The sequence below is a fragment of the Hypomesus nipponensis genome, chromosome 28, assembly GCF_054491055.1.
Source record: "Hypomesus nipponensis isolate SF chromosome 28, ASM5449105v1, whole genome shotgun sequence".
Classification (NCBI taxonomy): Eukaryota; Metazoa; Chordata; class Actinopteri; order Osmeriformes; family Osmeridae; genus Hypomesus; species Hypomesus nipponensis.
This window is the reverse complement of record NC_140388.1, coordinates 9,359,728-9,381,508: the sequence shown is the minus strand read 5'-3', so window position 1 is coordinate 9,381,508 and position 21,781 is coordinate 9,359,728. Positions and strand designations below refer to the sequence as shown.

The 21,781-nt window shown below is 50.5% G+C and overlaps 2 protein-coding genes across 2 annotated transcripts in view; both read right to left on the bottom strand.

Moving 5' to 3' along the window:
* adgra2 (adhesion G protein-coupled receptor A2) overlaps positions 1-6,973 on the bottom strand; it is a 36,916-nt gene extending 29,943 nt beyond the window's left edge. Inside the window, 1 exon segment of the mRNA XM_084694520.1 lies at positions 6,705-6,973. Within this exon segment, the coding sequence (XP_084550646.1) occupies positions 6,705-6,949 (245 nt within the window). The 5' untranslated portion in view covers positions 6,950-6,973.
* A 4,759-nt stretch (positions 6,974-11,732) lies between these two features.
* pdlim2 (PDZ and LIM domain 2 (mystique)) overlaps positions 11,733-21,781 on the bottom strand; it is a 29,438-nt gene continuing 19,389 nt past the window's right edge. Inside the window, exons 7-10 of the mRNA XM_084695226.1 lie at positions 17,053-17,171; positions 13,405-13,553; positions 12,249-12,363; positions 11,733-11,949 (exon numbers count right to left, since the gene is read on the bottom strand). Of these exons, the coding sequence (XP_084551352.1) occupies positions 11,757-11,949; positions 12,249-12,363; positions 13,405-13,553; positions 17,053-17,171 (576 nt within the window). The 3' untranslated portion in view covers positions 11,733-11,756. The remainder of the gene's footprint in view (positions 11,950-12,248; positions 12,364-13,404; positions 13,554-17,052; positions 17,172-21,781) is intronic.

The window sequence follows — 21,781 nt, the reverse complement described above, 5'->3', positions numbered from 1 at the left end:
GAGTTAAATGCATTAGCCATATGGATAACGATTCTGGGCAGACTGATGGATAAACATTTGCCAAACATAGAGGCACTTTATGAGAAGGATACTCTGTACTGTATAAAAATGTATTTTGATACTGTCCTGGATTGGGAGTGGACAGGCAGAGGGAAAAGGCCCTGTGTCTAACTTGGAGAACCGCTTATTATCGAGAATCCTGCATTGTGCTTGGGTTACCAGGCTGGGCAAGAGAGTAAGACTATGTGGTCTGTTGGTCTGTGGTTTTTGGTGTGTGCGTGTGTGGGGGAGGGTGTGTGTGGGGGAGGGAGGGTATGTGTGTGTGTGTGTGTGTGTGTGTGTGTGTGTGTGTGTGTGTGTGTGTGTAAGTGATCAGCAGGCTTATTTTATGCAGTGTCTTAGTTTTAGTGTACTTTCTGTGTGTGTGTGTGTGTGTGCGCGCGTGTGTGTGTGTGCATGTGCATACCATGTCAAGCAGTCCTTAAAATGCTTCTCGGTCTAAAATTAAAATCTGGGTTTTATAAACTCTCTCTAATTAAGGAGGGGAGGACATGGTTTTATTTTGGGAGCTGAGGGCATGCACGCCCTACCACATGTGTGTACTGAGAGCACATGCATAAACCCACACACACACACACACACATGCACACACACCCTTGAGCTCAGTTTCTTAAGATGATGATCGACACGATCTCCTCAAACTGACAATAATCATAACATTATAATTCACGTCAACAAATTCAATCCATTTCTGGATCTTTCTTCCACTCTTCAATTCTAAGGCTATTCATGTTACAAATGACATGCTGTCATAGATGTAAACATACATTTGTGTATTGTCAAGTTAAATATTCTTTATAAAGAATCACATATATGTTACTGTCAGTAAAGACCACGCAAAACTCCCCTGTAAACTGCTCCCAACACTGACCACAAGAGAAAGTTCATTGTTGTGTCCAACAATTCAGAGGGCAGTTTAATCACTGTCTAAAGATTGTACTGTTTAACGAGGCAATTTAGTGAATCTAGGCTTTGCAGACAAGTGGAATGCGGTCTATGCCTGACTCACATTGTCTCATTGTTTTCTCTCATACCCAGCATTCTGCTCCAAAGCAGAGACTGCTGGGAAGAAAGTTTGCTTTTTAAATTAAAAGGCCACAATCATTCTGCCCACAATTACTTAACAAGGTTGTTGAGTTTGTTGATTTGATTCAATGACGTTTTCTAAACTGAGATTCAAGTTTGAGGGTCTCTAAATGATGTCATATTCAATAAAAAGTTAAATAACCTGCTGTAATTACTAGTTAAGGAATAATCCATTGTTCCCTCATAGTTACGTCAACATAACAGATATGGGCACCTTAAACCTGTCTTCTCACATAATGCAGCACACAAACACACACACATGCTGTACAACCACCCAGTTCTGGCCACGAGGATATTCAACACACACCCCCTCGTCTGAGTCAATGCACTGTAGACTATTCCCAAAGCAGATAGCGTGGAGGTCATTGATGTGGTGAGGTCTGGGAGATGGAGGCTGGGAAAGGCTGTGTGGTGGGGGGGTGGGGTGGGGTGGGGTGGGTGAGAACAACCAGAGTCAGGCATTTTTTTGAGGACGATAAGAAGGAGTTGTATGAAAGGAAACCTACACTAACAAGAAGTCACGAAGAGGTGTAACGTTTCCAAGACAACAGTAAGAGGTGTAACGTTTCCAAGACAACAGTAAGACGTGTAAAATTTCCAAGACAACAGTTAGAGGTGTAACGTTTCCAAGACAACATGTGTTCTTGTTTTTGTCGGCCTCTTGACCGGCTAACGCTCAGCCGTGATAGCTGAGACATGTTCTCCTCAGAGTGGGCTGACCTGACAACTACAGTGCGGGTTATACAACAGGATCCTTCAAGACATGTGACTTTTACCTTGACCCTGCCAGCGTGAGGTCCAGGGTTTGTGTGGCACGGACAGGTGGCGAGGCTGCAATGAACACCGCGCCATCCAAAGTCAGGCCTTTGTTTGTTTTCTTGATTTACGGCTGACCAGTGCCCCCACCTAGCATGTGTGGAGGAGAGCCCTCTCCCCCTCCTCTCAACACCTTACCCCACATAAATAAACCCAGTGCCTGCAGGAATGCCTGGGCTGCCTGGGCTGCCTGGTCTCCCCCCCCACCCCCTCTCCCCCCCCCTCTCCCCTCTTTCTGGAGGAATCCTCCCTGCTGATAAGAAGGCTGCGGGGTCGTTTCATCGACATACTCCCGTCTCAACACATACTGAGCCACAGACCTGACCCTTACCGCCGCCGCCCAGCGGCCGCCCCGCCGCCACTTCCAGGTCCCTCTCCTCAACACCCCAACAAACAACATGGCCGCCGTTCGAGAACGGTCAGGGTCCACGCTTGTCCGTCGGACAAATGTGACGTCACGGTCTGTCGATGGCGGCGACAGATCGCCGGCAGACCCTCCTAACGCTGCCCTCGCTCATCCAGTGCATCGGTTGGGTCAACTCAAGCGCTCGCACGTTTTCATGTTTGCACTGCTCACCAGAAGGGGTTATCTGGGTTGGAGGTCAAGCAGGGCTGAGCGCTGCTGAGGTGATAGAGCCTCTGTCTGCTGATGGACATGGACATGGGCACACTCCCAGTCACACTGTACAGACACCCCCACCCACCACCCACCACCCACCCCCGACCCACCACCCACCCCCGACCCAGGCAACACTCCTGCAGCTGTCTCTTCGGGGAGCGCTGGGATGGGAGGTGGAGGGGGGGGGGGCGGGGCGGGTCAACTCCACACATTCCACTCCACAGTTGGCAGCTGGCAGCCAAGGACTGTACTGGGTCCTGTCCCTGGGCATCTGTGCCTACTTCTTGGGCTTGGCGCCCACTGTGCCAAGGTCATCACAAGCAGACAACAGTCGAGACAAGTAGAGACGTGATTGAGACTACTAAGGAACTTTCTCTCAGATGATCCAAATGCTGCCTAAACAGGACATCCCAACCTAAGAGTGTCACACGTCACTTGGAGAACACACCTCCTACCTGCCTCCCCCTACCACTTTACGCTACATTACATAAGTTACATACGATACCGGTCTCTAATGCTATAGAGTTATAAACTAGTTTCACCATCCTCGCCCTTCCCCCGGAGCTTGAGGTCTGTTGGGCTGGGTCTGAGGCTGGGGTTGGGGCCGGGGCCAGGGCCGAGGCTGGGAAGCTCAGAGTCTCCAGGGACACATCGCTCTGAACAGCCTGCCAAGCCTCCAGACTCTGCCTCTCTCTTCGCCTTTCCTGCGCACGCTCTCTCCCCCCTCTCCCTCTTCCTCTCCTCCTGGACGCCCGTCTTCTTTACATTCCCCCGGGTGATCCTTCCAGTCCTCTCTACCGCTTCGCCATCTCTTATACTCTGTCTCGGCTCCTTTTGTCCGTTTCCCCTGTCCTCTCTGTGCCATCTCTCGCCCTCTCCTCCTCCTCTCTCCTCTCCCGATGATTCAGCGCCATCGCAGACGAGCGTAATTAGTCCTAAACACGGGCCCTGCACAGGCCCACATCTGGAAGAAGTTTAGACAAGGCAGTTTCCTACCAGGACGGCTAAATATTTAGGTTGAGCGTTACTGCGTGTGGATGAACTCACGATAGAAGGGTGGGGAGAGAGGGAGAAAGAGGTAGAGATCGAGAGAAGGCGGCAGAAAGAGGTAGATAGAAAGAGGGAGAAAGTGGAAAAGATGACGATGTTCTGGCAGGCTGAGAATAGACCTTGATGGCTATAAACAACTTACAAAGTGTCAAGTTTGATCACAATAGGTAGGACACAAAAGCAGAGCGCTACAGTTACAAGATTGTAATGGCCATTCCATCCATTGCAATATGCCTCTGGACTCAAACGTAGCTACATAGCTCTCATGGTGAGCTATAGTCTCTAAGGTGGAGGTGTAACGTAGATAGTTTAGAGGTGACAACAGACAGCTCAATGTTCCTTCCTTCAAGTTCCGCAGGAACAACAAACAGCCAACGAATAGTTTTAATAAACAAACCCCCGTTAGGATTTCCCAGGAGGCAAAGGGGCCTCAGCTGGAATGTTCATGGGGGCCAGCTGTTGTGCATTACACAGAACCAGCCCCGGAAGCCCACAGCCTGCTGTCCTCCAGCCCCAACCAGCCTCAACCAGCCACCAACCACCAGAAGGATCCTCCATCCTACCTGCCCCAGGAGAGAGGGCGTTGGGGCTGGCTGAGGGAGCTCTGAGCCAGGGGCAGAGCTGAGCGAAGCCACCCCTGGTGCAGCTGAGACGCAGTCTGGAGTCTCTCTGCAGACGGAGGAATGTCAGGAATAACAGGAATATCAACACCGCTTCTAACATTCCCCATCTGGAGCTCATGTCACGACCTGAGGACGAGAGCACGACCCGCTCAGGAGAAATTCACCCCAAAGTCCCGACGAATCACCTCACCAGTCACAGGCTACATCGGAAACCGAGCGATAAATAATCAAGATGGCGGCTGCTTTCACTAGGGGGGGGGTTACAGGATGAGAACGGCCCGCCCTTTGGTACACAGCCTTGTTAAAGTGTCACAGTGTGCTAAAAACACATAGGAAAACAAATAAAGGCGAATTTGTAGGTGCCGGGACGAGAGGAGTCTTCAGTCGCATGTACTGCTGCCACCCAAGCTCTTTCCTCTGGCTCCTAGCAATGTGTTCTCCAGATGTTTGTGTGCTGCCTTTATTAAGCAGAAACACAAGGGCTTGTAAATGGACCGCTGGTCGTTTCAGTCTCCCCAGGGCACAAATCCTCTGGCTGTGCCTCCTTATGCCTTCTCCTATTGGTCAGTCTGAGGTTTTTTTTTTTTTTTTACTGTGCCCATGTGCAGCTAGAGAGGCTCTGACTGGTCGAGTGAGGAGGATTCTGGGATGCTGGAGGAAGTTGGAGGGATAAAGGGTTAGGTAATAGTTAGCAACTGTTTTGTGCGTGCTCCATCGGACCGCGCGTCTTGTTTCTGCTTGTGACGTTACCGTGTGCGTACAATGGTCACTGTGTTTCTGACACTTTACTGTAGGTCCTGAGGCCTGGGTCCTAACTGATGACATCCTCCCGTCTTAGAATAACAGTTGATCATGCTAAAAATGGCCCCCGGGATGATTAAAGTTTCAGACAGTGTGCTCTCTCTTTCTCCCTCTCTCCCTCTCTCTCTCTCCCTCTCCCTCTCTCCCTCTCTTTCCCTCTCTCTCTCTCTCCCTCTCCCTCTCTCCCTCTCTTTCCCTCTCTCTCTCTCTCTCTCTCTCTCTCTCTCTCTCTTTCCCTCTCTCTCTCTCCCTCTCTCTCTCTCTCTCTCTTTCCCTCTCTTTCCTTTTTCTCTCTCTCTCTCTCTCTTTCCCTCTCTCTCTCTCCCTCTCTCTCTCTCTCTCTTTCCCTCTCTTTCCTTTTCTCTCTCTCTCTCTCTCTCTCTCTCCTCTCCTCTCCCTCTCCCTCTCCCTCTCCCTCTCTCTCTCTCTCTCTCTCTCTCTCTCTCTCTCTCTCTCTCTCTCTCTCCCCCTGTCTCTCTCTCTCTCTTTCCCTCTCTCTGTCTTTCCCCCTCTCTCGCTCTCTCTCTCCCTGTCTCTCCCTCTGGTGGGTTGAAGAGCGGCCGGTCACCCTTCCTTCCTGAACAGAAGGCGATTGTAAGGCGGCTGTCTGAGATGGCTGGGATGTTATGGTTTTAAAAGAAGGAGCCAAGCCGCCATTAGAGCGCAGGGAGGGGAGGAGACAAATAGTGGGAAATGTGTTTATGTTTATCCAAGTTTAGCAAGGCAAGTCAGCTGGATTGTGTGTGTATGTATGTATGTGTGTGTGAGTGCATATGTGTGTGTGTGTGTGTGTGAGAGAGAGAGAGAGAGAGAGAGAGAGAGAGAGAGAGAGAGAGAGAGAGAGAGAGAGAGAGAGAGAGAGAGAACGAGAGCGAGAGCGAGAGCGAGAGGGGGGCGGACAGGCAGGGAGGATGCGAGCACCGAACCCCAGTGCGTGTTATGGGGTCAGAGGCAGATTTAAAGTGACAGAGCTGTGACAAAGAGGCTGGGCCAAATGATGACTCCCCCTCAGAGAGTCTGCCGTCAGGAAACAGACCAGCCAGTCTATTCACCTAGTTCTCAGAGACCGCTGACCGGGACTGGGAGCCTAGCCGCTGTCAGAGCTAGGCCAGAGCTGCAACCCCGTAGCATTTATAATAATAAATAATGTATAACAAACAGGGGGCGATTTAAATCAGCAAACTTCTTGAACAGTGGTTAAATCAGCAATTCTACCACTGAGTTATGCCCAACCCATTGACAGGCTTAATATCATAGCCAGTGCCTCAGACAACCCAGGGCATGATTTTATTATCAGAGAACATCCATGCCCAGAGGATAAAGGGTCTGGAGGTGATTAGACATAATTTCACACGTTTCCAAGGTTTTCTTCCACTTTAAAGGCCAAGAAATAGATAACGGAATAATATTCACATTATCCCCCCCATTATAACCCCTTACCCTTTGTCAAAGGATGACTCTGGAGGATGATTTGACAGGCTGAAATCTTTGGAAGTTCTAATATATGGTCAAATAAACGTATTTGTATCAGTGTGGCCTTTCAACGTGTGCGTAAAGCACGTTCCTTTAATGTGCCATCTCTATCGACCCCTGTAAACAACGCCCCATGTAAAATAGTTTTAACCAATGCATACTACGGTATCACTCACAAAGTGACGGTCCTGTTCGGGATGAGGCTGGCATCGGGGGTTTCAGAAAGTTCCTTGTTACTGCAGCTGACCCTTCTCCGGGTGACCGGAGAGGAATGAGCTTTGGTGCGATCATCGGTGCAGCTACAGCCGCTAGTGATGAGCCCAGGGCAGGGCGGGTTTGGCCTGGACTCAGAGGCACACAGCAACACCAGCATCAGCAGAAGCCGCCCCGGCAGCGGGATGTCAACGCTGGGCACGAACATGGTCCTAATCAGTGTCACGTCAGCTGAGCCCTGTCATCCCATTTCTTCACCGTGAGGAATCCGAGGACGAGGGCTCACTTGCTCTGTGCTGACACAGTTTTTTCTTTCCTTCTTTCGTTGGCTGCAACTCCTGTCAGTTATAAACCAACTACATCATTATAAAGCCTTTCCGATATCCCGTTATGTCATGGCAACTTGCGCGCACAAGATCGCTACAGATGTTTCTCTCATCCTTACAATTCCCGGTGAAGCGGAGCTTTTTTGTGTTTGGTTGGAGTTGAAGTTTAGGTTCGCCCGTTAGTTTTTATCTCCTTGAATCTTCGAGTCACAGAAGTGAAATGTGATCACTGTTATCTGTCCTAAACCAATTTGTTTCGTCGATATTCCAGTGGCTTTGATCAAATTGAAAGCGGTCTACTGTCCTTCAGTGAATGCATCTAATTCATAAACTTCAAAATGTGTTCGTTTCGATCTTCCCGGAGTTTTAAAATGTGTCGTTTAAAGATAGCAAGATCCTCCTCTGCATTTCTGCATTCAATTTGTGAAGAAAAAAAATCCCGAAAGTGAATATATTAATGTAGACAAGGATAGAGAAGGTCTTGGTAGTCTGCTCTGTAATTTCCAAAATCTAGCGGTTTTGCCTACTTGCCACTCTGTCACACTCAAATTCAGTTACTACCCCAAGTGCGCGCATTCCGTCGCCGTGTGCGCACTAATCCGCAGGGTCCTAGCGCTGCTCATGCATAATTAAACGTTTCTTTTTGGGGTAGCACTGAAATTGGGCATGCAAGCGTAAACATACACTTACAGTTCAGTCTAATGTGCGTACGTTGAGGTTTAATGTGAATAGAAAAGTTCTAAATGTTATAATAGCACAAAACATGGAATAGCATAGGGTTTCATAATTCGTTTTGGAGTAAATGTGGGCGTGAAAGTCGAACGACTGATCACACTCAAAAAACATCTTAAAAGGTTGGACAGTCGTCTTGTCCAAGTGAACAAGTACGAATTTAGAGAAAGAGAAGGGACAATTCCTGTCCCGTCCCCCCCCACACCGTGGGCACTAAGACCCGTTTGCCGTTTTCCATAAACTACGGTACAGGATCTTGCGTGCGACCAGGTTATAGAAGCCTGGAGATGGTCCTGGCTCGAGCACCGTGTGGAGAATACAGAAAAGAGTCTGCGAGACTCAGAGTGTTGTGTACACATCACCCAGACGTCTTTCTTATGTAGGCCTACATTCATTTGACGTTCTGCTGGAAAACTTGGCACTTAAAACACTGATAAGTTATCACGAGAGACGCGGGGCAGGGGAAAGGTCGGGAGATAAGTTCATATCAGAAGAGATGACCACAACAATAAGATCTTGCCGCTTGCACCGCTTGCAAGCCTTAAGAGCTAACTCCACACATTAATACTGCTCAAGTAGCACTTGTACGCCACATGTTGTTTGTACAGTTTTGTGCTGATATTAATTCCGTCTCGGTGCTGAGATGTAAAGCATAATAGGCTACATCATTCCTAAGCCCATGGCTCGTAGGCTGTCCTCGAGCTCCGCAAAATAGATGAATGATTTTACTGCCTGTGATTGGTTGTGATTTCAGTTCATGACTGTTTTCATAACTTGGTGACCTCAGCAATGCTGGTACCCATTATTATTGAATGTGAACTGTCTTACTCACTTCGTTATCCCAAGTAGTATTAGCCCAGCTTGTCCCAGTACACTGTAACAGGAAACATGAAGAGACTTTGTTAGAGCCCCAATAAATAAAGATATTACTTGTCTGCATACAAAAACAAGTCTGCATAGTTGTATGGATGTTGGAAGAGAACCATGCAATGCAGGGATGATCATTAATCAGCAGCATCAATAGAGAGTGCAGCACACTGACTTCAAACCTCTGCAAGAAAGAAACTTCCTATTTTCCTCTGTGGTGGAATCACAGAGGAAAACCTTTTGAAATGCACTCTTGCAGCTAATATTAGTCAAGTGAGAAGTATTTGTGTCCTAAAACTATTTTGAACAGTCAAACAAACACACAAGGCCGTATAGTTCCGAAAGTTTCCTTTCAACAAGTCTTCCTTTGTCCACACGTCCTCACAGCGCTCCGCAGATTTCCTCTAAAAAAACAACACTTTTTTGATATACGAGAAGCAGAAGAGGTATGAAACTCTAGCATGTAAAATCTGGAATTCATTTTGAAATATGAAAAGGTGAACCAGGGGAGAATAAAAAACATTTAAAAAAAGGGGGGGGGGGACTCGGTGCAATTGAGGGTGACATGTATTCACCAGTACATCCAGGCACCCGGGCACCTCACTGATGCCAGCTTGCCTGCTTCCACAATGGGGCAGTGTGCTCTGCCCTGCACACCGGAGCACCGCGCTGTTATTCCTGTTCATGATACTGTACACTGGAGCACACTCATTGAGCCGCCGTGATTACCTCAAGAACGAGGGTCTCGGCGCCTGAAACAGAGGGCTGTTTATCCAAGTCGTTAAATAAGGCTTCAAGTTTAACACCCCCCTCGGACTGCTGAGCCCCCAGCCCTCCACCCTCCCCCCCTCAGACCTCTCTCATCTGGAGAGCACAGTTTCCATTTTAAATGTCACGTCCCAAACTGCACATTACATCAAATTGTACTTAATGGCATCCAGACAAACCTTTATGTCGTTCCAACATTCTCTCTGCACCCCCCACCCCCCCTCCTCTCCTTCTCTCTATATAGCTAAGCAAGCAATCTCTCCTTCCCTCCAATCCACATCTGGACTCCATTCCAGGTGGAGCAGGGAAGGGGAGAAGGAGGGAGGGAGGAATGGTGGGAAACTGAAAGGTGGAAAGGGTGAGGAAGGAGGGATGAGACGACAAAGAGGTGAGATCATGTCTTTGGGTGGAAGTGACGCTCCCGGCTGCCACGGGATGGGACAGTCGCACAAATCACACAGAGGAAAGTTCGATTGTCGTTAGTTTGGAAACAGTGTTCTACAATGAGACGGCGCCATCTAGTGGTAGTTCTTGATATCGCTGAGGCATCCATGCTAAAACCACAACCGTGCAACTTGGATGTGTTTATACCCCAAATCTCTGAAATATTGATGTAACTATGTACTATCAATAAAAAATAGTAAAGCCCTTCCAATCATTTACTTTTAAAACAAACCAAAGTTGATCGCAATATATCGTAGTTAACGCAATAAAGTTTGACTTATGTGCCTAAAATTCATCTCCATCATTACAAGGTTCTATCCATATGAGTAATGTCAGTTAAGGGAGTGTTCATGAAATAATTTTTCCCACACTAGAATAACCTTCCACTTAACACATGCCAGAAAGTGTTCTCACTGTGGCCCTCTCCTGGCCTAAAAACTAAACTGCAGAGCACATCCAAGCCACATCCCCAAGTCCCCACACATTCTCCGATTCTCAAGGAAGCAAACAAAGATCAGTGAAACTAGATAGCTTTTTAGACAGCATCAAAAGATGTGATTTATTTTTTTTAAACAAAGCATCATGCAAACATGTCGATTCACCTTTAAGTTAGTGAGAATAGGGCACTGGCCGTCCATGGAGACTTGATGTCATTTACTGTACAAACACCTGGGACCTTACTAGTGAGTACTGCCAAGGAGCAGTCGACTTCACTTAGTTCTCAGGATACAGGCGGTAGGCCAAGCTACAGTATATTGTGAATAACGTAAATGTACAACAAACTATATCAGCATAAATGTACACACCTATAGCTAAACATCACTGTGCATGACAAAACCAACCTGTACATGAAGGGTCTCTCTGGAAAATCTCCCTTCACCATGCAGAACATATTGAATTTCATGTAAACCTTCATTCTGTGTGACTAGGTGCACCATAAAAAGTTATTGTTGTGTTTTGGTCTACGTGCCTATGCAACTGAAGTGAATCCTTTTCAAACTAAACAAAAGTCATGCAGCATTGTGTATATGTGCAGTGTTAAGCAAATAAACAATTTAATACGGTGTATTTCTCCATCAAAAATATATTCACAAAGAAAGATCATTTGTATATAGCATGTCTTAATATTCCCTCATTAACCAACAAGCAAAAGTTTAAGCATAATTAAAGTATAGATTGGCAAGAAGTTGTTTCTCCTAAATACTGTAGTCGTGTTTACAAAAGAGGAAGAAGAAAACCTAAAGGCCTCAGGCCTAATACTCGACAGTAACAAAAAACCCAATCAGTTATTCAAATATAAATCAGGCACTTCAAATGAATGAACAAACTGAAATACCATCAGACACACACACACACAGAAACACCCACAGAAAACACTCTTGCGCACACACAAACACACACACACCATTCGTAATTATGTCATTTTCAATCTTAGGTCTCTTTTTACTTATACAATGGATCTTGAGAAGTCAATAGGAATTTAAAGGGCTTTTATCATAGCTCTGCTGCTCGTACAACCAGGAAACCAGTCCTGTCGTGTAGTAGGGTTTATATGATGCCGATGTACAGTATTATCATTTGAGCCAACTACAGTATCAACCCAGATAGACTACGTGGTCTGGGATAAGGACATTGAGAAGCACACTTCCAAACCATGTACAATGACAGGAAAGAAAAAAATCTGTATGATAAAACTGCAAAGTGAAGTTATGGTAAAGGCTAATAGAAAAGGCACATCTAGTGCACGGCCAACGCCCACAACCCAATCCCCAGCCCAGGGTCTGTGACTGAAGATCAGGTGGTCTTGGGGGTCCAGGGTGGGGCAGCGGGGCTTCAGTGGTGGGGGGGGGGGGCTTCAGTGGTGGTGGGGGGGGGGCTTCAGTGGTGGGGGGAAACAGTGGCGCGTGGTGGGGAGCCCACACCCTGGTACCTCTCGCGGGCGTGCTTCTCACAGAACATCTCCTCGCCCACCCAGAAGTGGCCGCGCATCTTCAGGTTGAGGCCGCAGTCTGTGCAGGTGTAGCACTCCGGGTGGCGGAAGCGGTCGTCGAGGATGCGCACCGCCTGGGTGCTGCACACAGAGACACAAAACAAACACACCCCTCTTAGATGTTGTCGTTTTACCTTGCCGGCTGCGGCGACATGGCAAAAACCACCAGCACGAGAACGCACAAACCACACGACCAGGCCCACACACGCACCACCAACTCATTATGTTCCTGTAGATTTATGGAGGTACAACACATGCCTAAGGCCACGGTATCATTGCCAAGGCTTGTATGTGTCACATGTGTTTAAGAAGTTGCGCAACGCGTCCTCGGGTTTCCCCAGAGGGAGCAGGCCGGAGCGGAGGGCCAGATGGACTCTTACACAATGCTGGAGCCACACTTCTCACAGGTGTGGTACTTGCTCCCTCCTCCCACCGCTGGGCTGGGCTTGGGGGGGCTGGGGGCGGAGAGGTTCCCGGGGAATCGCTGAGCGGCCTCTGGAGAGAGAGGGAGAGAGGGAGTGAGGAGGGGGCGGGTGACGAGAGAGGGAGAGGGAGGGAGGAAGAGAGGGAGAGAGAAAGAAGAGAGAGACAGGGAGGAAAGGAGAGAGATGAGGAGAGGGGACGGAGAGGGAGGGTGAGGAGTGATTGGAAAAGGAAAGGGAGGAGGAGAGGCGAAAGAGCAGGGGGTCAGAGCCAGCAGCGTACTCATTCACAGCCTCTCATCAGGGGAGTCATGACAGGCTTACGCCCCCCCCGCCCCCCCCCCCCCGCTGACAACCTGTTTATCCCATCACATCTTCACAGCCCTGGGCGCGTCAGTCCTCCCTCCCCCCCCCACCTTCTGGTGGAGAGATAGTTTGTCTTCACCTCAATTGTTGTTTATCACCTCAATAACAGCCTTAATGACAAGCGTGTCTCCATGCAAGTGGTTATCACTTTGGAAAAAAAAAGCTATTTCTAGTTTCAGGGATTTATTTTCTCTGCCAGTTCTCTGAGGATAGAACCATACGGCGTATATCCTCCACGCTGCTCTCTCGTGTCTGGGGAGGGAACGCGTGCAGGAGGGCTAAGCTCCAGCACATGTGACGCCCATATGAGGCTGGGAACCAACAGGTCTCTGGCTGGACACACAGTCCTGTCCTCTCTGATGAAGCTAGCCCTGGATGGAACGGACGACCAGTGAGAATCACCCGGGTGAAGTGCGCTAAAACCCAATGAATTCAACTGCAGATGTAATTTGGGTAAGTTATCCGTGTGTATACAGGGGTCTGTCTTCCACTGATGGCTGCGCGACTGCCGGGGGTTTATTTGAACCGCGGAAGAAGCGGAAGGAAGCACGCATTGGTTGGGGTCCACCACCAGACACAGCTGTTGAGCCACTGGGGTCATACAGGGGGACAGAGAGTGTGTGTGATATGAGCGCGTGCGTGCATGAGTGTGTGTGTGTGTGTCGGTGTAGTGATTGTGTGTATTATGTGTGTTGGTATGATGCCTGCGTGTGTGTGTGTGTGTGTGTATAGGAGGCCCTCCCCTCACCCTTCTCGTCAGCTTCCAGGACCTCCTGCAGCATGCGGAAGGTGTTGGACTGCCTGGGGGCCGTGCGAGACTCCTTGTTCTCCTGGATCATCTTGTAGACCTCCGAGTCGCGGTCGAACCTCTGCATGGCAAAGTCACTGCTGGAGCTGCTGCAGAGGGAAAGGTCAAAGGTCAGCGCCTTTTCACGGGCGTCTCTGTTATCTCACACATCAACATCCTCCCTCGGGGCTCCAAACAGAACATAAAAACACAACAAATAAAATACTTTTTACAATGACATACACACGGTGTTGTGTGTGCTTTGGCAGAGCGAACAGACAGGCGAATCTGTCCTTCCATATGTGCACTGTACGGTTGACGGTAGAAACGTCCAGAAGATATCCGAAAGGCAGCACGGATGCCCTGGTGGACCTTGCGTGGGCGGTTGTTTAGACAGAATCCAGAGGAAATGAAGACGGGAGTCCAGTCAGCTCTGTGACTTAGACCCACCAGCGCAAAGTCTACATTGCAGGCGCACCCCCCAGGCGAGCTGCCAAAGCCAGCCTCCAATCTCACCGCCTTCCCTCAGCCCTGACAGGATCACCTCATGTACCTACCGAGCTCCCGCTCTCCTGGGTTGGACCCGGAGGCAGAAGACATCATGGAAAGTGTGCAGGTCTTACGGCCAGAACATACAACTACACTATACTAACCCTGATCCCTACAGATCTCCCAGATGTCCTTTACCACAGACGGCTCTTCACCCCCTCGTAGGGGGTAAAAGGAGCTGTGGCAGTGTCTAAATCTTTCCAGGAAGCGGCCTCTGCAGACGCAGCCATGACTGAGGCAATAAAGACCAGCGTCCTGTAGTGTGCCTTGAGGCACTCCTGAATGGAAGAAAAAAAAGCAGACAGGCGTGATCCTTCTATCATGTTCTACCAGCCTGTCTCACGCCATCGGAAAAAAAGGTGCCTGTTTATGACACGGTAAAGTCAACGGCCAACACCTTCTGAAGCCTCAGGGCACAACCGCTACCGGAAAAATCGAAAACCTTGTTTCGTGGTCATTTTAACGGGTGACGGCGCTGGTGGTGTTGGCAGGACACAGCTGAAAGGAGAGCTGACACCTCAGGGTGTAGTCTGTGCGCTGTCTAATTAGCAGATTAGCTCACAGCACAGTAGCTCACCATGAGCACGTTTTACGGGGCGCATTCTTATGCGCTGGGGTGGTGGAAACGGCGCGTTCATTCCGCGGTTGCGTGCGGCTGCCAAATGAATCTCCTCCCCGCCCGTCAGCAGTTCAACACAGAAACGAAAAGTGACAGGTATACTGACGGACAGGGAAGACGGCACACACGCGGAACAGAGGCATGAAGAATGTTGTGACAGTCCGTCGACACAGCTGTCCGGAGGCACCTGGGGGAGAACAGGTCTGACCAGACCCAGCCTGGGGCACAGGTGTGGCGAGGTGTCGCTCACCTGCAGCCACCTGGGCTGACCCCCCCCCCCCCCCACGCGCCCAGAAGCCCCCAGGCCAAGCTGTCAGGTGGAGTCCGCCAACTCCCCTCATCTGGATGAGCCTGTGTCATCGCAGGCCAGCTCTGACTGCAACTCCCAAAGCATCAAAAACGACCCGATCCCTTTTATCTGTGCGTGGGTAAATCAGAGCAGATGAACACTCTGGGGTTGTTCAAAACGACCACAGGGAGAAAAAAAAACAAAAAGTGGCTAGGATGATTTGAACACAGCACTGTAGTGTACATGCTTTCATGATTTGTTTGTGTTTGGTTTTGTATCCAACTTGTGTGTGTGTGTGCGTGCTGTTTGCCTTTCATCAGCAGTCGAACAACGCTGATGCAACGCGGCTGAAACAGTAGATGGCGAAAAGACACGAGACTGTAAATCTCTGGCTGAAGCCAATGACCCCCTTTTCCCTGCCTCGCAGAACATGGTTCAAATTGAAAACAGACTCCCTTCAACACACCCTCCAAATTCTCCCTCATGCTCCACTCCACCCTCCACAATCCATTTCCCTTTCTCCCCCTTCCCTCGTCCCCGGTGACTGGGAAGCAGAAAAACAGTGGAAATGCTGGCTCTCACACACAGCCCCGAAAGCCTGAGAGCAAAACAAACGGCATGTCAGAAGTGAGTGACGAGGCTTGAACACAAACCTTCAGGTCATTCTGGCAGAAGTTGCTAGACAACATACATTACCCCTGAATGCACACTGGAGCACCAGAGATCAGGGATACTTGATGGGGGAAAAAAAACGAAACAAACTGAAATCTATGAAACGTATAGTATCTTTAGACTTCCTTTAAGAGTTTGCCTCTTGGGCACTTACTCTTCACAGCATGCTCAGTGTCTGCCCCCAGTGTAAAACATCCCTTCCATGTTTTCACATCCACACTTGGCAGAGAGAGACCACGATTAGCATCAAGAGACACCAGTGTGTAAATAAGCCTCGAAATGTGTGCAGTCATAACATAAGATAGTATCGCTGCTCTGAAGTCAACAACATTTGGACAATAGAAATGTAGTTTTTAGCACTGCTTGGCATCACTCCTCGTGTAAACACTTTGTAAACGATCCTTGAAGTCATTACCAAGCCAAATCCAAAACTAAGACCCGACTCACCTCAGAAACAAAGGGGAACCAGGCGAGAACAATTCTGCAAGAACCAGCTTAGCTCTGTCTTCCGATGTGATGGTTGCTGCACGTCTATCCACTGCTGTGGCAACTCAGCACACACACACACAGCTGCACATACCGTACACACACACAAACACACCTCTATCTACACCAGGCGAGACAGGAGAAGAACAAGTCTGGCTGAAAGGTGTGCCCTGTTGCTTCCTCTCATTGGTTCAGAGAGTGAAAGGGGCTGGTACCGGGGGTGTAGCTTAGCCTGTGATTGGTCGGTTGGGAAGGGGGTGAGGCATGGTGAGCAGACTGGGGTCTACAGACTAGGGGGCCAATTAGGGGAAGAAGTAAAATAAGACGTTTTTGGGGGATGAGAGGAGGCTGGGTGCAGTGCCAGAGCATGACGCTTCACAGAGCTGGCCAGGGGCCACTGGAGGAGCAGGGGGCCAAGACTAACCACACTCCTACAGTCACACACAGTCACACACACACACTCCTACAGTCACACACACACACACACACACACTCCTACAGTCACACACACACACACACACTCCTACAGTCACACACACACACACAGACTCCTACAGCCCTGCATGCATGCACAAAGGCTGTACAGACACACACAAACACACCTCCCAACCCCCCCCTGCCTCGACTCTGGCAGCCTCACGTACACACACACAAACACACACTGCACACCTTCTGAAAGGAAGATGGATAAACCAGACGACCTGAGGAGCACTTGGATTCGTTAACTTTACTGAATGCGTGGACTATCCTGATTCGCAAACCTGTTCCATGAAGACCCAATGTAGATCAAGGATGAATTCCACCAGCTGTGTTGAATAGCTCGACATCTTAGAAAGTGTATAACCTTGACTGATAGCGCCGACCACTTTATCCATCAAGTCATGCATCCAATTGGAACATATGTTTAGAATGGGGGTACCTGGAGACTGGGACAGTGTTGTTAAGCAGCAGAGCGGGGGGGGGGGGGGGGGGAGAGGTGAGGGGCGGGTCTTACCTGCGTCTGGGAGAGACGGACATGTCCCGGTCCACAGGGCTGAGGGGGGAGTAGCGTCCTGGAGGGGTGGGGGTGCGGCTGGACACAGAGTTGCTCCTGAAGTCTGGAGAGGAGAACTCCTAGGGGGACAGAGAAGGCGGGGCGGGGGGGGGGGAGAGAGACCAGGTTAGGAGCGGCCTCCCTCCGGCTTCTCCAGCTCAAACTGGAAGCAGGTGCTGTCCTCCCGGAACTCTGTCCCACACGCAGCCCGCTGTGCGTGTGAGCGAGCCGCGAGATGAGACAAAGAGCCGTCTCTTCTGGTCGTCGTCAAGAGAGTCTGTTTCTGTTGTTTCCACATGGTTGCTTAATCGAAGGGGGGGGGGGGGGGGGATGGGGGACTGGGGGGGTGGAAATGTTTCTCAACCGGATGAAGAGAAGGAACAGGCAGCTGAAGGCCTTGTTACCTCATCCCAAGTTCTCTGTCCGGCTCTCCTCCTGGTGATGCGCATGGTGGTACTGAGGTCAAGTCACCACGGCCACACATTAGCCGTGGATAAGGTTTGTGGCTAGGCCCCTCCCACATACTTCTGGTTAGGCCCCTCCCACAGCCTTTGGCTATCAGGCTTTCTATCGCGCGAGCCTCATCGAGCATTCTTCTCCTATTAGCTGTCCTCCTCCCTCCTAATCAATCTCACATTTATCTCCTGCCCCGCTACTTCCTGTCAGCCTGCGTCGACCTCGTTAAGTTCCTGATTGCCCCCTCAGCTGGGCTCCAGCCCCTACAGGCTTGATGATGACAAGAGATTCCGTTGGCATGGTAACAGATGTCTGGAACTGACTCTCCTCTCTGTTTGCAGAGGAGGAGAGAGGGGGGGGGCTCCAGCTTCGACTTCCATGGAGCCCAGATGTGGAGAAGTTTGATACCGATACAGGTGTTACACAACACGGTCTGTTGAGATTACCGTGGTGAAACGGCGAGCTTTATCAAATGGTTTGTACCCGAGGGAGTCATGCATCAGTTTAATAGCCTGTCATCCAAGTGTTTTTCCACAGATATCGAGACAATGATTTGGGCAGAATGTTAAGAGCTTCAGCAGGCCACAGGGGGGCGCTACATGCACGTTGTTGAGGGGCCATGACATCCTGGTACAGAGCCTGAAACAAGATGCCACTGAGTGCATTTGTGTCATTGGATCGAATGCACTGGACCTTCACTTGTTATCAGTAAAACCTTGATCAGACATAGTGAACATAAGTGAACATTGAACTAGTTTGATTATGTGACAAGTGAGCTTTGTACTAATGACTTGAGTGTAGTTTGCACGTGTGTGTGAGTGTGTGTGTGTGTGAGTGAGTGAGTGAGTGAGTGTGTGAGTGAGTGTGTGTGTGTGAGTTCCTGGTGAAATGGACCCCAGGCACCTGTAGTCAGACCACAAAACCCACCTGGTGTCTCTGCTAGCCGCACATAACGAGTAACTCAGCCCAGACACTTTTACTGCCAGGAATCCCAACAAATAAAAGAGCTCTTAACGGTTCGATGCAGTGCATCTAACGCTGACCACCTGAGAGCTCATCGTAGAGAGACCCCCCCCCCCTCCACACAGCTGTCTAGGATACCAAAGAGAGAAACAAAAGTATTTTTTTCCCCCCAGACACAGAAGGAAGGTAGACATCCTCAGCACAGCCCTTCAGTATCAGCGTGCCGTTTCACAACTCTGCACTGTGCCCTCCCCCCCTCACAGGCTGGCATCAGTGGCACAGAGGCCCCAGGATCAAGAGGGTCGCCCTCCAACGAACACAGCCCAGACACGCATGCGGACTGGGCGGAGACGGAGGCCGAGAGGATGGGGCCCAGAGGCTGAGGTTTAGACGGCTGACTCCGGGGAACAGATAGAAGAGTTGAGGCTCGGGGGCAGAGCTTGAAGCTGCTGGGGATGGAGGCCAGGGATTTGAGGCCCGGAGGCCAGGGATTTGAGGCCCGGGGGCCAGGGCTGGAGACGAGACTGGGACTGAGAGCTGGGGCTCACAATAGGGGATGAGGCTGAAGATGGGAGACCGAGCTTAGGAGTTGAGGCCGGGGGAAGAGACAGTGGCCATAGCACCCGCTTCCAATTCATCAGCCCTTTGAACAGTATCTCCCTTCTATACTGGAGCCAGTCATTCTTTTCCTTTTCCAGAGCACGGGCAGGCCAGTCACTGATCCCTGCCAGGAAGCTTTTACCAGGTCCGATGCCAGAGTACTCACTGTAGTTCACTGTCTGGTTAGAATTACCTCCCAGCACGGTCACCAAGGGCTCAATACACCAACACCATGCCCATTACAGTAAATCCTTGGGATGGATCGAGCCCTTATCTAGGCTGTGTGTTGTTCTGCTCCTTATCAGCTGATTAAACCCTCATTAAAAGCTCCAGAGGTCGTGTCTAACAGCAGCCTTCGCCAGAGCAGCGATTTAGAGCTTTAAATCGCAGCTCCAATCTATGATAGACTCGCCAGGAATGCAAAGAAACACACAACGCCACGCACCCAAGAGCAACAAAAACGGGAGGGCTGAGCCGAGGAGCAGCGTTTGACCTTAGAAGGTCTCCTCCGCTCACGATGACCAGGGGGGGCGGCATCACCCAGCTCCCCCAGCCTCACGTCCGCTCTGGGGCCCCCCTCTCTATAGAGGCTGCATGGGTACGCTGGCAGTGCCAGCGACGGCCCCCCGCTGTGGCAAACACCAGCTCGGCCTGGCAGAAGGGGCGCCGCCGGAAAACAAAAGGCTGTTTGTCCTGGAGGAAGAACATGGTGTAGGGGGGGGGCTTGGAGGGGAAGCGAGGGGAAAATTACATCAACAAGCAATCATTCTTGTAGCCAGGAGAAGGAAGCCATGATTAGACCTGCTCTGAACTCTACATGGGCTGCATCAGTGAGTTGACCCCTCTTCGCTGTGCTGGTGCAGAGGACAGAAGAGGAATATATACAAACACACACACACACACACACACACACACTGCAGGGCTCACCCACCAATTCACCTTTGATCAGAAAGTCAGACAGGATTGCTGCCGGTTTCTCTTTAAGATGTGTGGTCACACACAGTAGGGAAAAAGTTAATCAACTGCCAGAATGGTTATTATGTCCAAAGCGCTTCAGGGAGGGGGGGGGGGGGGGGGGCGCAGCCAAAACTAAACAGTGCCATGGGTCGACGAGAATGATCGAGTGAGGAGGGAACGAACGAGAGAACGCACCAAATAATAAACGATAGACTGAACACAAGAGCGGGCGAGAGACATAGAGAGACAGAGAGACAGAGAGAGGGAGAGAGATGGAGCGAGCCACTCAAGGAACAACCCAAACATGCCTCAGTCTGGGACAGGATGGAAACACAAACAAACAGGAAGCGAAAGATGGCGAGGGGGGGGGGGGGGGGGCAGCTGTTTCGGATCATCGGGTGGGCAGACGCGGTGGTGGCGGTGGAGGAGGAGTCCTCTGTCTGGCTCCAGACGGGGGCCGCGGTGCCTCGTCATCCTACCCGCCCCTGGAGCTTCGATTACAGGGCATGGGAGAGACGCACGCTGGCAGGACCCGGCTGAGGCTGGGAGGGGGGGGGGGGGCTATTTTAGGGAGGACTGGATCTGCTCGATGCTTGAAGAAAGTCCTGTACTCAAGACGCTCTCCTACACACTCAGATATGATAATGATTAGGGGGGGGGGGGGGCAGCAGAGGGGATGGGGAAGGGAGAGGAAAGAGAGTTATGTACAGTATTTCCTTTCCAACAGACTACAAGCATGGAGGTCTTCCTAGCCCCCTTCCTCCCTCCTTCTGCTGCTTTCCCCTCTTATTAGTCCCTGTCATTGCTCCTCCACCATCTGTAATAATCTGCCCATTGTTGACAGGTGAACTACAGGCCTCCCCTCTGACATCACAAACAGCAACCAAAACAACATACTTTCTTTAGCTACGAAAAAAAACACGGTCACTTATCGCATAATACTCTTCATTTACTAGATCCAGTCCGAATCCAGTTCTGTTTAGCTGCTGGTCCAGGGCCACCAGGAAGGCCCAGCGCTGAGCTGAGCAGGAGGCTGAGCTGGGAGACTCTTATCAGCCAGGCCGCCACAGGCTTTCCTCCGTGTCAAAACACTGGGTAACCCCACACCAGCCCTGCGACACACTTCACACCCAGCACCCCGCTGCGGTCCTGCAGAGGAGCAGTGCATGAGCCCCTACTCAACCTGACTGTGCTACACAGACCAGCCAAGGCCTACGAATCCCCCACGTTCCTGCCCTGCTCCATGCCATGCTCCAATCCCCCATTCTTCCTATCCCTCCTCCCTCCTCCCTCCTCACCTCCTCCCTCCTCACCTCCTCCCTCCTCCCTCCTCACCTCCTCCCTCCTCACCTCCTCCCTCCTCACCTCCTCCCTCCTCACCTCCTCCCTCCTCCCCACAGCCTGGGAGACAGCTCTGATATAAACCATATGGACGAAATTAGAGACAAACAAGCATTAGAGACACAGACACGATGGGGCAGGCTGGGAGCAGTGCCTCCCATCCAGGCCATGTGCTTCTCTGGCTTCATCCGTACAGCGACACTCTTGCTCGGCCCCCGACGAGCTTGCGTCCGCACCTCGCCTGAATAATGAGCCGCCATCAGAGCACATATGGTGAACTAGTTGACAGGGAGTTCCCTAAGGAGAGGGGGAGAGAGAACTGATGGAGCCGTACGAGAAGGATTTGGGCCGCAGTGTAAACTGAACTGCAGCC